Consider the following 17,084-nt stretch of genomic DNA (forward strand, 5'->3'; position numbering starts at 1 on the left):
TTTTGCAAGAATTGTTTTTTTTCTACTTATGATCAAATATGATTTGTGAATTTTATGGTAAATAAAAAAAAAAAAAATTGTGAAAAAATTACGGTATGGTATTTATTATAAGGAACAGAATAAGGTAGCAAAATGAGGTACTGATTTGTCTTGGTCCCGAAATGTGTCCTGCCTTGTCAAACTGTCTATCAATCATGTCTACTAAATATGTCTCCTACGGTGTCAAACTGTCTATTAAACTTGGAGCTGAATCTTTTGAGGTGACGAACTGTCCTGTAAAGTTACCTTATCTACAAAGCGCATCATTGATTCGGATCAGTAAGACTGGTTTCCCAAAATAGTATACCTTTTACCTGTTAAAAAGTACCTGACAAAGAACTAGTTAAAAATTATCGATTGCAAGTAAACATGTTGAAAGAAAAGGTTTTGCATTTGAATAAACAGAATACAGAAACATGTCAAATAAAGATTTGTTTTCTTGTTTTTTGTTTATAATAAATAACTTTGTTAATCAAAGTTGGATTAAATTTATTTTCGGCAGAATAATTGTACTTGTCCCGACGGACAAGCTTGATACAGCTTTTACTTGTCCGACCTTTTTTCCCTTTGGTACCGGACAATCGGACAAGCATTATTGTCGAGGCCTGAAACAAAAGGAAGACCATATGTAGAAGACAGAAAAACAAACTTCACTTAAAGAAAAGTAAGTGCACCCTTATAATTTTGTTTTGATAAACTTACGATTAAATGGTTGGTTTTAATGATCATCTATCTAAAACTGCAAGAAGTTGTTTGTATTTAAAGTTCTGCTAGGAAAAAAGCAAATAAAAAGCAGTAAGAAACAAGAAAACGTATCCACAGTACACTGATGCCCCGATCACACAATTCTGTTCATGTCTTAATAAATAAAGTGTGTTTAAAACGAAAAAATCACCATTATTTTCCATATTCATTGAACCATGAAATTGGGGTCAAAATCTTAATTTGGTGTACAATTTACAAAGATCACATCATAAGGAAGAAGTGTAATAAGTTTCAAGTTGATGCCACTTCACCTTGACCAAAAACTTTGACCTCATACAGGATAATGAACATGATGAATAGATGGACACACAGACCAGCAAACATAATGACCTGGTACTGTCTATAGTAGCAAGGGCATAAAAAACACTTCAAATTTAAGTGTGTAAAAGCGCTTCTTACACAAAAATTATTTCATTGTATAAAGAAATTTATGATTAAATGTGTTTTAGCATAGATGTGTAAGTATCTATGGTTTGTTAAGTTTTAATTGTGGGCTACCTTCACTGTTTGGAAGTCATGGCTTTTGAAAGATTGGAAAATGGCAAGACACAAATTAATGTAATAAAAATCTTGTTAACAGTTATTTTGACAGCCTTTTGTTTAAATTTGACTAATGTATAACAGTTGAAGCAATATTAAATGCTTATGAACTTTAATACAAATTGCAGGCAATATCACAAGACGTCTTACCAAGAGATCTGCAAGCATAAAAAAAATGCCATTTATGCGAAGACCACATTGGAGAAAGTACACAAAGACACTATCACCGGTTAAAATGAGTTCAAATGTATATTCAGCAGGTAATTGTACATTGTTTGAATTTAGTTACCCTTTTATATAGCCATTGTACAAAGAATTCAAGGGAGACAAATCTTACATTTATCAATTATATATTGTGTGAAGATCTTTTCTAGACCATTCATTGAGGATTGTTGTGTAACCTTCCATTTATTTTCTTTATATACCACATATTCTCAAATTATTGTAATATACAAAGTTACATATATGTCATCAGACAGCTCAACATTTATGTCCCCCTATTAAAAATATGAGAATAGCCTATGCACATTAATTTCACTCCATAGGTTTTTTTTAATTGAATTTCCAATGGAAAACTTATATTCCACCACTCATACAAGTGTATTACAATATATCTCCTCAGTTGAATTTTGATATTTAAAGCGTGAGGCTTTCTGAACTTTTTAATTCAATAAAATGTAACTGTTGAGAGTGGAGAAATATGGTACTGTAAATTCAGAAATTATTGCAATGTTTTTATTATTGCAAAAAATGTGACAGGGTTATAATCGCAATAATTAAAATTCGCATTTTGAAATTTTTTATATGAATCAGCATTTTTCAGAATATCGCAAAAATTAAAATCGCATTTTAGTCTAAAATGACAAAATCGCAATAATTAATGCACGCAATAATTTCTGAATTTACAAATCATTTGCCAAGAACAGATATTTCACTAGTTAGGAGAACAATTTTTTCACAATCGGTTGGGAAATGTAAAACAGCAAAAAAAATAATTTCCTGTGACACATACTTCTATTATTTGATATATGGTTCAAGGAACATACCTTCCAATGCATAAGTGAATTTAACAGAAAATGAATACTACAGCTACCATTGCTTTTTTCAGAGCCATGCAATGAAGAGTCAAAGAAATCAATGGCAATCACCCTCACAGAAATAGATCGAAGAAATGGTAAGTATGAATTAAATTGTTCGGACAATAATTTATATTTTCCAAAACAAATAAATGATTGTGTAGGCACAGGAAAGCATTTTGAAATTTTTCAGATGATTAAATTAAAGTGCTATTTGATTCTTACAATCTATTAGTGTTTGTTGACAATATACTACTTAAGAAATAATTCCTAAATTCATAAGCCATAGATTTGTTGGAAATTTACACATGGCCTGGGCCGTGATATTCTAATTTTATCATAAGCATTAGCGCATAGGTTATGAAGCATGTGGATTTACGTGGGAGGTATATTGTAACAGTCATTATTATGTTCAGATCTGTGTCCGCTAAGTATTAATGAAATTGGAATTCAACTTAATCATATGTATACTTATTTCAATTTCAGCAACTGACTTGTTGAGAAAAATTCAGTCAATTGGAAATGCATCCCATTATATTCTGGCCAAGGTTTATGGGGTAAATGTAACAGACATTGATATCACATCACTTTTTGGGAATTGTTGGTTGACTGATCAGGTAAGTTTTAAAATATTCAAATATTCCAGGTTTATTCTATTATTTTCTGTATTACATTTTTGCGTTTAAACCTGTCATGGTCATGAACAAGTTTTGTTACTTTGGTGGACATTGAAAACTGAAAATGGCCACCATGGAGGTCAAAATTTTCATAGAATCTATGAATTTTTTTTAATTTTTTTTTAAATTTCCAATTTCTATTGATGTGGTTTTATGCAAACTGTCTTTGTAGGATTGATCATTAGTAAGTGCCTTCAAAAGATCTAAAAGGGTAAAATTGATGGATATTTTAATGACTTTTTTAACAACATTGTGGATTGAAAATACATACTAGATTTACTGTATATACTAGATATATTCACTTCAAGGTGTGGAAGAATATTGGGACTTTGGTGGTGTAATACTATAGTAATAACTGCATTAAAACTTACCAAGATGCTAGCAATTAAAAATTGTATATTTTTTTAAATTACAAATACCATTACCCTAAACTAAGGCATTATGTTCAACAGTAATTTAAATGCTTATATATTTAAATTTTAAAAACACCACATTTTTATTAAGGTTATTGATGCCTACTTGGCTGTACTTTGTCAAGCTCAACAAGACAATGGAAGAAATATTTTGCATATTCCTGCTGCAATAATGACCAACATATGCAAAGGAGATTCGATTGGAAATCAGAATCTATACCAAACGGTAAAAGTCTATCACTTTAATTTAGTTTAATGAACATTCAGTGCTGATAAGCTATTATAATATACCAGTGCTAATAATCTACAGTATATTACATTAACTACAGTCAAATGATTTTAAGATAAATTTAATTTGGTGATTTTACATGCTGAATATACATGATACACTAGTTAAAACATGGTTTGTTTTATTTGTCTACTTTTTTAATGATTGATAACCAAAAAAAGGCAAGGATCAAAGAGACTTAAACTTAAAATCTATAGAAAAAACAACAAACCATTATCTACCTATAAGACATTTTTTTTTATATATTGTAGAAAATCTTGACAGATTATGAAGTTATATGTGGAGTGTATAATCAAGCAGGGAATCACTGGGACCTAGTGGTAGTTTAAATTTTATAACATGCATGTCAGCTTCTTGTGAAACAGGGGACTCACTGTATCAGTGGTGTATGTTGTAATCTATAATAATTACTAGCAAGTCAATATTGAAGTTGTGAGTTTGATTTCTGCTTTTTGGGTTTGCTCAAGTTGAGTTTTCCTGTCATAGATTGATGGTTCTCTTTAGGCACTACAGCTTCTTCCACCAAAAAAAACTGGCCATCACAACATACCCAAAAATACTGACCTTGGCATTTACAACCAACAATCAACCAATTTACGAAGCACAGTCTTTCTATATATTCTATCAAATCACATTCGTTTTGTCATATTTATGGTTAATTATGTTGGAGTTTCATTTAGGAAACCCTCAGCTAATCCCTTTGCATATATTGAATTCTTTTCCTGTAAGGTGTTGTTAGCTCTTATCGTACGTTTTGAATTACATCGCCTTTATCATATATATACATGAATGAATTATTCTTAACAATCAAAATCTCATTTATATCATCAAAGATCTAAAGTTTAAAAACTGAAATTTAAGTATCTGTACAGCCTGGTGATGTGTTTTTTCATTCAACTAATGTTTGTAAGCTTGCATATTAATTTAGTCCATCTTAGGTTATATGAATATGTGTATGTTTAACAAGTCATTAAAAAATCCCATCCTCTAAAATCCCTTTGAATTTACATGATGTACCCTCATTTTTTTTAATTGCCTATTAAGATGATATTGGGTATAGCATGTAACAGTCATCACTGGAATTCTAAGGTTTTTTTTTTTGGTTTTTTTTTTAGATATTAACACCAAATGATGGACGAATACAGTTTTACAATCCAATGGGTTTCCAGGCCCCAGTTGCCAATCAAGTTCAAAGAAACTGGAGGTACTATATGTTTTATGTACTGATTGTTATATGGCTGTTTATTGGACGTATTATGGTATACTGTTGTCTGTCCATCTGTCTGACTGTCCATCCTCAACATGTCGGACTATTTCTGATATGACATTGAGGAGTTATGTAACTTTATTCTTTCAAAGAGCAAGGAGCTTATCATGCGATCATGGCAAAGCTGTATATTTTATGAGCTCCAACTAGTTTAATATTATCAACAGCATATTTAGAGCAAACTACAGATGTATAATATTTTTACTGCAAATGTATATACAACATGAAAATAGTTATATATCTAGTCAAATAAGTGAAAATTGCTATTTTTGCCATATTTTCAACACCATAGATCCAGGTGAGTGAGTGACTCAGACCAGTGGCAGATCCAAGAGGAGGGTTCTGGGGGTTGAAACTCCTCTTTTTTTTAATGATCAATGCATTTGAATGGGGACACATAGTTGGAACCCCCGCCTCTTTCTCCTGAGTTGGGAACCCCCTTTTAAGAATGGCTGGATCCGCCCCTGCAGGCTATAGTAAATTAATTCTATTATCAGTTTGAAAACAGCAGACAACATATCTTTTTCTTTTGAAGTCAGAAGGAATTTTTTTTTACGATTTGACAACATATCTTAATTTTTTTCAGCGACTATTTGGCATATAGAACCAACTTATTTGCAGAAAAAACAATAGAATGGAAATTGTATGTTGAAAAACATGCTTTGCAGTTAGATGGTTACAACTGTGGTGTATATTGTTTAATGGTAATTAGTCTGTTATCTTTTTCTCAATTGTTATGCTTAATTTAATTCATTTAAATGCTTTCGATACAGCATCTTGATTTCTTTTCAATGAATTAAAATTGAATCAATGTAGAAGACCAAAAGACACAGAAATTAACAACCATAGGTCACCATACGGCCTTCAAGAATGATCAAAGCCAATTCAGCATAGTCAGCTACAAAAGGCACCGAAATGACAAATGTAAAACAATTCAACGAGAAAACTAACAGCCTAATTAATGTACAAAAAAACAAAACCAAAAATAAATATGTAATACAGCAACAAACGACAACCACTTTGTACAGTTATCAATAAGGGATCGATGATAATGGAGATTTTTATATATATGTTTATTTTCATGGAAATATGCCCTCTTTGAAATATGTGAAAAAAACACCATGAAAAGAAATACAATTACTATAAGTTATGCCAAATATTATAGTTTGCAGAGAGAATACTGTCAAAAAAAGAATTAACAGGCATTACACAAGTAGAGGTCCAGGAAAAAAGGAAAGAAATTGCAGAGACCTTGTTACTTTATGAAGGTAATTATGTCTCTCCTTCTTGTACAGAAGTTAAAGTTCAAATTCTTTGTATGTATGTTTTTGTATAACCTGACGGAAATATTTGATCATTTTCACAAATTCAGATGCATACATCCATCATTTTTTTTCAAAGACAAACTTTAATATGATTATTTTATAATCCACAGTTTTAGGGGAAGAGATAAATTTATTTTCTTTTACCATCTAATATATAATTTTTTGTAAACATTGAAAATTTTTATTTGGATTCTACAAATGTGTTACAGTCTTGTGATTTCAGAAAATATCAGTGTTTATCATCAATCGCTCAGAAAATTCTGTTTTGGAAGTTAGATCTTTACAAATGTAAATTGTTGTGTGATTGGTTGGTAAACTTGGCCATCAAAAGATTTCATTGTTATCAGCATATTTTCAAGATAACTTTAATGACATTCTTTCTTTATTTCATAATTGAACCATATGAGCACACACTCAACCTCTCTTCAACTAAGAGTGTCACTCAAAGATTGCATGAATAACCCCATGCAGTTGAACTATTGCATGCAATTCAAATATATGTCAACCATTTGGCTGGTCTGAAATTAGCAACTCTGACTGCTAATATAGAGTTGTCCTTTATAATTCTGATTACAAACATTTGAAAACCAAAATTATTACTATAATTGTTTGCTTTAATCTTAGCCAATTGAATTTTATATTTTTGTAGAATTTTTATTTTGTAATAATTAAAACTTTCAAAAAATGTCTTGCAGTTTATATGAAAGATGCTTGTCCCTGCTGTGGATTTGATGTACAAGAACAACCTTGTGTAAGTAAAATCATATGGTATAATCAAGACATTCTTTTACAACAGACTACTGTAAATGTAGAAATTATTCCTGCATTTATTCTACTGTTTTTTGAAGATTGAAAAAATATGCGAGATGAATTTTTTGGCGATTTCATGTTAAATCTGCATTGAGATATATGTAGCAGATATCAGAATGAGAGTTCTAATAATTGCCATAATCACCAAGTCACATTATTAGCATTAAAAAAGTTGTAATAATTTCTGAATTCACAGTATATATAAGGAAATATTTTCATTTTTATGCCCCCGCCGTACGGGAAGGGGGAATTAAGTTTTACCCTTGTCCGTCTGTACGTATGTCCGTACATCCCAAAATTGTTTTCTGTTCTCTAACTTGAGTTTGCCTCAACCAAATGTTATGAAACTTATTTACAATGCTAATTACCTCAAAATACAGATCAAGTTTGAATTTTGGTAGCGTCACTCAAACCGTTTTAGAGTTATGCCCCTTTATAAATGGAAAAATTACAAAATTTTTAGTTTCCGTTCTCTAACTTAAGTTTGCCTCAACCAAGTAATTGCATGTAATGTGTAATGCAGCAATTTTTGCATTACATGTAATTGTAATTTAATGCATTACTTGAGAAAAAAGTTGTGTAATGTCATGCATTACAGGGCATTACTTTTTTCACATACTAATTCTTTCACAGATTGTTGGGAATTTAGCTAAAGCAGAATTTAAGAAATTAAATCTTTAAAGTGTTTTGTTGTTGTCAAAACATCCATGAATACCTTGTCATGATTAAATAACAGAAAATTGACCATTGTCATAAAATACTAATTAGTTTGTTTTACAATCAATCTTTTCACCATTTTGACACATGGTCATAAATTAAGCTCTTTGTTTATTATTTAATTAGGAAAGAAATTATCAGTTAATATTTTTAATTTACATCCAGATTCAAGATTTATTAAAAAAACTTTCAAGACATCATAATTATTTGCATTTGTTCTGTTGATTGACAGTGGTATAAGGACTGGAATGAGATCTAATATATATAGTTCTGCTCAATAGTTTCATGTTAAATCAGTTGTAGTAGGTTGTTTGAAGTTTGCAGCATATTCAACTTTGAACATCTTTTTCAGGTCTGCAATCCATATAAAAAATCAGAATATGTGGTATGATTGCCAATGAGACAACTATCCGCAGAGGTTCAAATATCAAAACAATTATAGGCAACCATGCAGCCTTCAAAATTTAGGAAAACAGTCCCGACATGTAAAGTATGCAACAATTCAATTGAGAAAAGTAATGGCCTGATTTACAACTAAACAACCGGTTGGGATGTTGGGAACACCCCCCCTCCTCCCCCCAAAAAAAAGGTGTTAAAAAGGGAAAAAAGGAGATGTAGCCTTTTTAACTTATAAAAGGGGGGGGGGGGGATTCATTACATTCGAAACAACAACTTTTCAAAAGGATGGATCCATATATGTAATGATTTTAACATACTGATGTCAACATATTACAATTGTTTCATTTTCAATTTGGTGTATGCTTTTAATAATTTTTTTAATTTTTTAATTTTATTTCATGCAGATTGGTTGTTTAATTTGCGGTAGACACTTCCATAAACTTCCTTTCTGTGTTGGTGAGAGCCTGGCCAAAGAAGATGCTAATTTTTTCACTTGCAAGATGTGCGAACACAACATTGTAAGTAACAAATGTCAATTTTGAAGTTCATATGATATAAAAATATGAAGATGTAGTATGAGTGAAGGCTAATGAGACAACTCTCCATCCAAAACACAATGTCGCTTAATGTTAGCAATAATACACCTTATCGCTATTTGGAAAGCTGTCCTGCTTGACCCGAGAATCTGTCCCTCTTGAACTTTTCCCGTCATACAACAATCACTTTTCCATTGTGGCGTCAGATATTTTCTATTGTGACGTCAAAATTTTATGGAAACTTTTGTGATGTCCAGTAATGGCGGACAAATAGCGATAAGGTGTATAGGTTAAGTTACGGCCTTCAACAAGGTATCTAGGCTGATGATGTATGGCAAGCTATAAAGGACCCATAAATGACCAGTGTATTGAATCAGGTGAATCCATAACACATTAAGTTTTTTAAATTAATAGGCACATGCCTCTCTGATATCAATGTGCAATTGGTATACCAAAATTATTTTATATTCATGAATTGTATACTAAGATCTTTATTAATTCTGGATTTGAATAACAGACCCTTTTAACCTTTTGTGAAGTGTCATGCATTCTTAATTTTTTCAGCATTTAGATTTGCCAGATAACTGCTGTTGTATATCAGTATACTAAACTTAATAATTTTTTGATACGTTTATGTTTTATCTTCTGCAATTTAATTTAATTGAAAATGGAAAAAAAAGTTATCATATTAAAGAAAAAAAATATAAATAATTTTATTTCATTTATTTTATAATTGTTATTATAACCAGCAATTTAATTTGTTGTTAGATGTCAATAAAAAAAAACAGAAAACACTCCAAAAACAAGTGTTATCATTATTAACCAGACATCAAATAAAAGTAAGGTTGAAAAATTATTTAAAAAAATATTTTTTTTGTATAAAGATTCCAGACACAATAGATTTAGGTGGAATAATGGAAGAAAAGCCTGTTAAAGATACAATAAATCCAGATCCATGTAAGTAAAGCTTAACAAATCTACAAAACTTTTTCTGCTTCATTGATCACTAGTTATTTTCATTTCATTGATAATTTGTTTTATAGATTCCATCATTTTAAAAGGCAGACACATAGTGTTCAATGTAACACTTATGTCTTTATACAATGCTACATTTATGACTTATAAACTGTCCTTGACATTGTCAAAACAATTTGTAGGATTTCAAAAAACTTGAATATGTGCTTAATATTTTCTAATATGTTTTTATGCTTGGCAAATAACATAAGGAATTACCAATGTCTGTTTATAGATAACTTTTACATGTAGGTGTATTTTAGCCTTTGTTCTCCTGTTATTTTTTATGTACATCTTACAGACTGTGGACCAAAAACTGAAATAAAGAAGACTTTTTCAGGAACGACGGCCCTGTTTGTGAAAAACCTCATTGAATCTGTAAGACAAATAATATTTACTTCTAGTATAAGTAACATACTGTTTAATGGGCCATAACATATTTTATATGATACTATATAACACCTAAACCAATTGATTTCAACACATGTCTTATTACCACAAAACATGGATCAAGTTAAAATTTGGGTAACATACAACCTTCAACAATGAGCAAAGCCCATACCACATAGTAAGCTATAAAAGGTCCCGAAATGACAAATGTAAAACTATTCAAACGAGAAAACTAAGGGCCTAATTTATGTACTAAAAATGAACAAAAGTTTGCCTCAAACAAATGTTATTAAACTAATATACACAATGCTTAACTTACCACAAAAGGTCAGAGTACACAGTTATCTTCCTTTGATTTTCGTTGTCCACGAATATAGTCCCTAGTGTGGACAGTGGACAGTGTGTTACTTGCCAATTTTTATTATACCCCTTCCAAATGTATTTCTTCATGTTTTATGCCTCAAATAGCAAGTAGGGGGATGAAATTACACTGTAAAAAAATTTGGGTCATGAATTTTAGAGTAAAGTAGTGATTTGGTCCAGCTGAAAAAGGTTAAAAATTAGCACTTCGGAAGCTGTCGAAAGTTTTCAAGACCCCCTTAACATAAAATTGTCCATATTTTGAGTTAGAGCTGATGAAGTTTTCTATAATTTGTCCCAAAAGTAGTACAACACACTGTAAAAATATTATTGAGAAAGCGCAGGTGGGATTTTTTTTATTTTCATTTATTGTCTAAAAGAAATGCACTACGAAATAACTGTGTACTCAGACCTAAGACACAGTTCAAGTTTAAATATGGATGACATCTTTTTCACTGTTCTAGAGTTATTAACCTTTATAATATTATATGTAATAAGGGGCATCATCTGTGTGCCATGGACACATTGTTAATGGACACATTCTTCTTATAATTTATATAAAAGTATTATTTAAAAACCTATTATTCTTTTTTGTGCAGAAATTTTCCGAGGAGAGTATACATAACTTCTTTGATAAAATATCAATCCTTGATGTAAGAGATTGCTGGCTCTCTTTAGTCGACACATTCAAGGAAATTAAAGAAAATCTTCCTTTCACTCCTGAAGATGTCAAATGGAAAAAACCTGAATGCCAAAGAAAACTATTTTCGATGGGAGAGTTTGGTGATGGGTAATTTATCAATTTCCAATTATTTTTATAACAAGTTTGTAATTTAAATTAGAATTGAAATTTGATAATAAATTGCTGTATCAGAAGTGCTCTTTCTGAATTTACCTTCATCAGGAACACTTACACCCAAAAATAATATAGCCAATAATGTAAAGGTGCTTATATTTACTCATGATTTAATGGCTTATATTGGTATAAAGGCTGATGAAAACAGGGTCCAGTTGTAATTGAGGACAGTTTTTTTTTATTTTTCTCCATAAATTAGTGTTAATACATTTATCTCTGAACATGGTTTGCTTTTTGCATGAACATTTGCAACTTGCAGTACCAATAACTAGACTATTGAAATGTTTTTTCTTTAAAATATGTGATGAAAAGTTATATTTAATCTAAACCCTATGAAATTAAAAAAAAATCTGTTATAAATTTAATTGTAATTGATATATGAGTATTTGAAATTCATATGGAATACTCAAAAATACCTTTTTATTATTTCTTTACTAGATACATAGATAAAATTCCAACTAGATACATAAGAGACTATGTTTATCCAATTAAAGTCCAAACCAAAGCTTCTTGGACAATTTTCAGTGGACTGTCTGTCTTCATTTTTGGAACTGAAATGAAAGCTCAACAAATTAGACTTGCCATTGTCTGCAAAGAGTTTTCAGAGATAGATAAGGTAAATACATGTACATTTCTGTTTGAAAAAGTTGTTGGCCATTCAGCGGATAAAACCCATAACTTTGTGTCTGTTACTCAGAAATATGAATACAACTGATTTAAAATCTGCATAAAGCAAGTGAAAGTCCAAGTTAAACATAATATATCAAAGCTACATCTAGTCATTTGTAACCCCTTGGTTATCCTGTTTTAGTCTGAAGTGCAGGTCATGGGTTAGAACTCAATTCAAACTAAAGACTTGCAAATATGCTATTTCTCAGCTAATTACATAGCATCAAGAAGTAAAATTAAGGATTGTTCTGCTCAGAATAATGTGTCTAGGTGACTTCCTGTGGAGTGTTTCCTTGTGAACTAACATGTTAAAAATCCAGGACAGCATATATGGTTCTAGAAAAATATAGGTTCAATATTATTATTTCATTACCATGTTCTCATCATGAGTGTGCATTTAACTAGCACTGGACCTTAAACAACCTTCCATCCATACATCTAGTCATTTGTCCAATCTTCATACATCATGAATATTGTTGTTCTTGATGAATATCATATAGGTTTATTGGTGTGAATGCTTATGGAGGTTTTTGAACATAATGTAAATATAAACCCTTTAATTGATTTATTGTTATTGAAATGATTTTTGAATATCATTGCAGACACAAAATTACAATGAGAAGACAATAATTCAGATGGAACTGAATAAAATGGATAATTTCTGCAAAGATGAAGATATCTTAGGTATTTCTTGGATAAATTGAGATAAAATTACATATTTTGAATTGACAAGTTATTCATAATACTAAAAACCAACTGGATACTTAATATTATCTATACTGTACTGAAAATGCCTGAATTTTGGATTATATTTCTACTCATTTCATAAAAAAGAGGTCTTGATGATTCACACCACTTTTCAGTGCATTCAATATAATTTCACTTAGTATTGTGCTTTTAAACAATCTTTGAAAATTCAGACATCATTGAAATGTTCTAAAACTACTATTAATGGGAATGAAACAGCTAAATTGATTTGAATCTATAAGATCTGATAACAATGTAATGTAATTAGAAAAAAACTTAACATGTTAAAAATGTGTTTTGACCTTCCAACATTGTATTTTGATGGATGTCATACAATAGTCTGAAATGTTGTCTCCTGCTAGATAAGCAGTGCAAGCAAGTTTAACAAAAATACTAAAATTTTTCTGATTTTTTATTGTGAAATGAAAAAGCATAGGAGTAATATTACTTTATTTGAAATTGCAAAGTAGTAAACAACTGGGATACACAAGAAAGGAGAAGAAAATCTAAAATCTGTTTATTAATTTTTTATCTGATTTTAGGTTCATTTCACCTTAAGTTTATTCCAATGGCATTCAAGTTGAATGTCTGTATTCACAAACGACTCAATGGAATTGAAGAAACACTCAGACATAAGTGCGAGGAACCAAATGGGACTATTGAATTCTTGTCTATGCACCTAAAAAAGGAACCTTGTGTGTCATACCATCTTCTTGTAGATGGTATTTTTATCTTAAACAGAGGAGTGGCATTAAGAGAACAATGTGGGGCAAACCAGTTTGGGCTCTGTCAAGGTCAATCAGAGTCCTACATTCAATGTAGTAAATGTTTACAAAACTACCATAGACAGTGTGTCATTGTTGAAGTTGAAACTTTTGCATGTGGTTGCCACATAGAAAGGCCACTGAAAAGTAGAAAGTAAGTCTTTATGAGTGTTGTCTATATATAGATTCTTACATTGATACCAGTGGATTATCGGATTTATCCAATAGAGATCCGATAATCCTAGAGTAATTATGTAAGCATCTTTTTCTCTAATGATTATCAAAAAGTTTTCATTTTTGATCAACTAAAATCCCCTTCATGTGCCTTTTACATTCCAAAAAGTTGTCAATTTCACCTGTTAGCATATTTTAATTCATCCAGCTAGCTGATAAAGGTTAAAACCCTTCAACTCATCCAATCATCTTCTGAGATCATCGGCAACCACATGTTGATTAAATATTTTTATGCAATTAGTCCGGAAAGAGTTAAATTGCCAAAGTATTAGAGAAATATATTTTCACAAAGATGTCTTTGAGTATAATTGAATACCCTGCATTTATTATGCTTACAGTTATTGAATGTTGAATTGCATGCAAGTACTGAAAAACTCATTTGCACATTTATAAAGACACTTATTGAAAAGACGGGTTTTATTTATTAAATTTGGTTTTAGTATTTCAATTCAATTCAATATTTTATTTATAATTTGTAATAGACCTTATCACAATTACTTATCCACTAAATCAAATTTAATCTTTTTCCAATAAATTTATATTTTTTATTTGAATTTGATCACGTTTTATTTTTTGTAGATGATGTCATAACACAAATATCTTTTTATTGTCTCAAAGAATATGAATGCTTTTGCTTCTTTCTCTTTAAACATGTCATACATGTTTTTTTAGCTCAGGTTAAAATGCATACTATATATTAACTATTCACCAAAATCCTCAATTTCTTTTGTTGTAGTGAAAGAATTTATAGGTGCAAAGAAGAATTTATGAAACAAGTAAAGAGTCTTGATATTAAAGTAAGACATGTTACTGTAGATCAATATGTATTTCTACTTCTCAAATCTGTTCAAATTATTAAAAGAACAAGAAGAATTTAAAGTCCCTTAAGAATGAATATTTTGCAACTATGTTATCTGAAAAGTAATTATGAAATGATTTAAGGACAAAATCAGCGCATATACATATATGAGTTTGAATTTGAATTATTCCCTAGTTTTCTCTAGTTGAAATTTCAATTTATCATCACTGTGTTATTTCCATTTATAAAAAAAAAACAAGAACACAGATTTAATGAATGGTAAATATGACTTATGTCTGATGTATTCATCCCAAGTACTTTATGTTTGCTAGCATAATTGAATCAAATTAAAATTAAGTAGGTACCTGAATTGGAAATAAGAAATCTCATCATTTTTTACATTATAAATCAGCATGACTGAGAAAGGAAAAGTACATGTCGAATTTTCTGTACCTATTTTCCAGTATTAAGTTTCTTTTAGTTTTAACAAAGATCTTAAATCATTTAATGAAAGTTATCAGAAAGACACAGAGTATAAAGGCCAATACAGTTAGCCTTTAATCTATTCCAGGGGCAATACAGAAACAGCCAGTTAATTACACTTTATTATTACATTTCTTCTGTAGATATAAATAGAAATTGATGTAAAACTTATTGTATATTAATTTACTTTTTTCTAAAGAAATTGGTATCAGATATTTCTTGTGGAAAACTTAATTCTGCACGGTGGCAAACCATGATTGGAACAAACCCCAAAGTAAAACAGATGTGGAAAGATGAAAATAACATGGTTCTAACATTGACTGGGGCACCTTCAGTGAGTCTTTCAATTTTAAAGAACATGATCTAACAATCATATATATATATATAAATAGTACTAGGTAATTATTCTTGAGGTAAAAAACATAATATAACTGAAAGTATACTACTTTTTTTAACATTATTCCTGCTTGATTTATTATCATCAAAACTGGTTACTATTTTAATTGTTCACAAATTAATTTTAGCTGAAAAATTTAATTCATACAATGTTATTCGTAAAGCAAATGCTTTTTTCCTTGGTAGGGGTCATATGTATGTGTTTAGTGTAAAGTACATGTTGCATATGTATGTGTTGAGTGAAAATAATAACCATTCATATGTTAAGTTAACCATTATCAAATAAATGAGTAACAGTATAAATTTGTTTGAAGTCAACATGTACTGTATCAAAGCTAAAGTAAAAATGGCTTATTTTTTTTCAGGAAATAACAAATTATGTAATCCAGCAAACTGATTCCAAGTCATTAAGTGCAAAAGGATTTGTTATGGATGTCTTTGCACCAGAGGTTGGTTATACTTGATACATTACTATTATTTTATTTTGTGGAATGGTATTAACATCTGTCATCTCCTATAACAGTGCTTTCATAGTATCGATAGGTCACTCTATAACCAGGTGTTACTCATTACCAGCTATTGATGAAATTTTACAATAGAGTACAATGCTAATATAAAGATTAAATAAGCTATTACAATCACCTGGTGTCTGTCATAAACTTTAGATTAAATAGCAAAAATAATCATATATTTAAAATTTTAAGAATAAATCTTTTTTTTTCTTGCAGGCAGTGGTAAAAGTAGTTATGATGGTAGAAAACATCAACAGAATGCGTGCAGAATTATTCCTTCTAAAAGATATAAGTGCTAGTCATGATTGTAGTAACCACTCAAAGATATGAAGGCCTCATTATGTCATTGTATTTCAATAGGTTTACAGTTTGTGACTTAAATGAATTGGTAATGACAGAGTATTTCAATAGGTTTACAGTTTGTGACTAAAATGAGCCAGTAATGACAGAGTATTTCAATAGGTTTACAGTTTGTGACTAAAATGAGTCAGTAATGACAAAGTATTTCAATAGGTTTAAAATGAGTCAGTAATGACAGAGTATTTCAATAGGTTTACTGATTGTGACTAAAATGAGCCAGTAATGACAGAGTATTTCAATAGGTTTACAGTTTGTGACTAAAATGAGTCAGTAATGACAGAGTATTTCAATAAGTTTACAGTTTGTGACTAAAATGAGTCAGTAATGACAGAGTATTTCAATAGGTTTACAGTTTGTGACTAAAATGAGTCAGTAATGACAGAGTATTTCAATAAGTTTACAGTTTGTGACTAAAATGAGTCAGTAATGACAGAGTATTTCAATAGGTTTACAGTTTTTGACTAAAATGAGTCAGTAATGACAGAGTATTTCAATAGGTTTACTGATTGTGACTAAAATGAGCCAGTAATGACAAGAGTATTTCAATAAGTTTACAGTTTGTGACTAAAATGAGCCAGTAATGACAGAGTATTTCAATAAGTTTACTATTTGTGACTAAAATGAGTAAGTAATGACAGAGTATTTCA

General features: G+C 30.1%; 1 protein-coding gene across 1 annotated transcript in view; it reads left to right on the forward strand.

The window, feature by feature from the left end:
* The window catches only part of LOC127732258 (uncharacterized), a 34,657-nt gene that overhangs the window by 15,196 nt on the left and 2,377 nt on the right, over positions 1-17,084 (forward strand). The window contains exons 12-33 of the mRNA XM_052241338.1: positions 651-703; positions 1,473-1,604; positions 2,453-2,518; positions 2,907-3,037; positions 3,602-3,736; positions 4,051-4,119; positions 4,915-5,003; positions 5,653-5,770; positions 6,232-6,334; positions 7,087-7,142; positions 8,722-8,835; positions 9,738-9,810; positions 10,169-10,245; positions 11,217-11,407; positions 11,912-12,089; positions 12,745-12,826; positions 13,432-13,807; positions 14,624-14,684; positions 15,369-15,503; positions 15,931-16,014; positions 16,294-16,883; positions 16,935-17,037. Coding sequence (XP_052097298.1) covers positions 651-703; positions 1,473-1,604; positions 2,453-2,518; positions 2,907-3,037; positions 3,602-3,736; positions 4,051-4,119; positions 4,915-5,003; positions 5,653-5,770; positions 6,232-6,334; positions 7,087-7,142; positions 8,722-8,835; positions 9,738-9,810; positions 10,169-10,245; positions 11,217-11,407; positions 11,912-12,089; positions 12,745-12,826; positions 13,432-13,807; positions 14,624-14,684; positions 15,369-15,503; positions 15,931-16,014; positions 16,294-16,407 — 2,437 coding nt within the window. The 3' untranslated portion in view covers positions 16,408-16,883; positions 16,935-17,037. The remainder of the gene's footprint in view (positions 1-650; positions 704-1,472; positions 1,605-2,452; positions 2,519-2,906; positions 3,038-3,601; positions 3,737-4,050; positions 4,120-4,914; positions 5,004-5,652; positions 5,771-6,231; positions 6,335-7,086; positions 7,143-8,721; positions 8,836-9,737; positions 9,811-10,168; positions 10,246-11,216; positions 11,408-11,911; positions 12,090-12,744; positions 12,827-13,431; positions 13,808-14,623; positions 14,685-15,368; positions 15,504-15,930; positions 16,015-16,293; positions 16,884-16,934; positions 17,038-17,084) is intronic.

The sequence above is a fragment of the Mytilus californianus genome, unplaced genomic scaffold, assembly GCF_021869535.1.
Source record: "Mytilus californianus isolate M0D057914Y unplaced genomic scaffold, xbMytCali1.0.p SCAF_23, whole genome shotgun sequence".
Taxonomy (NCBI): domain Eukaryota; kingdom Metazoa; phylum Mollusca; class Bivalvia; order Mytilida; family Mytilidae; genus Mytilus; species Mytilus californianus.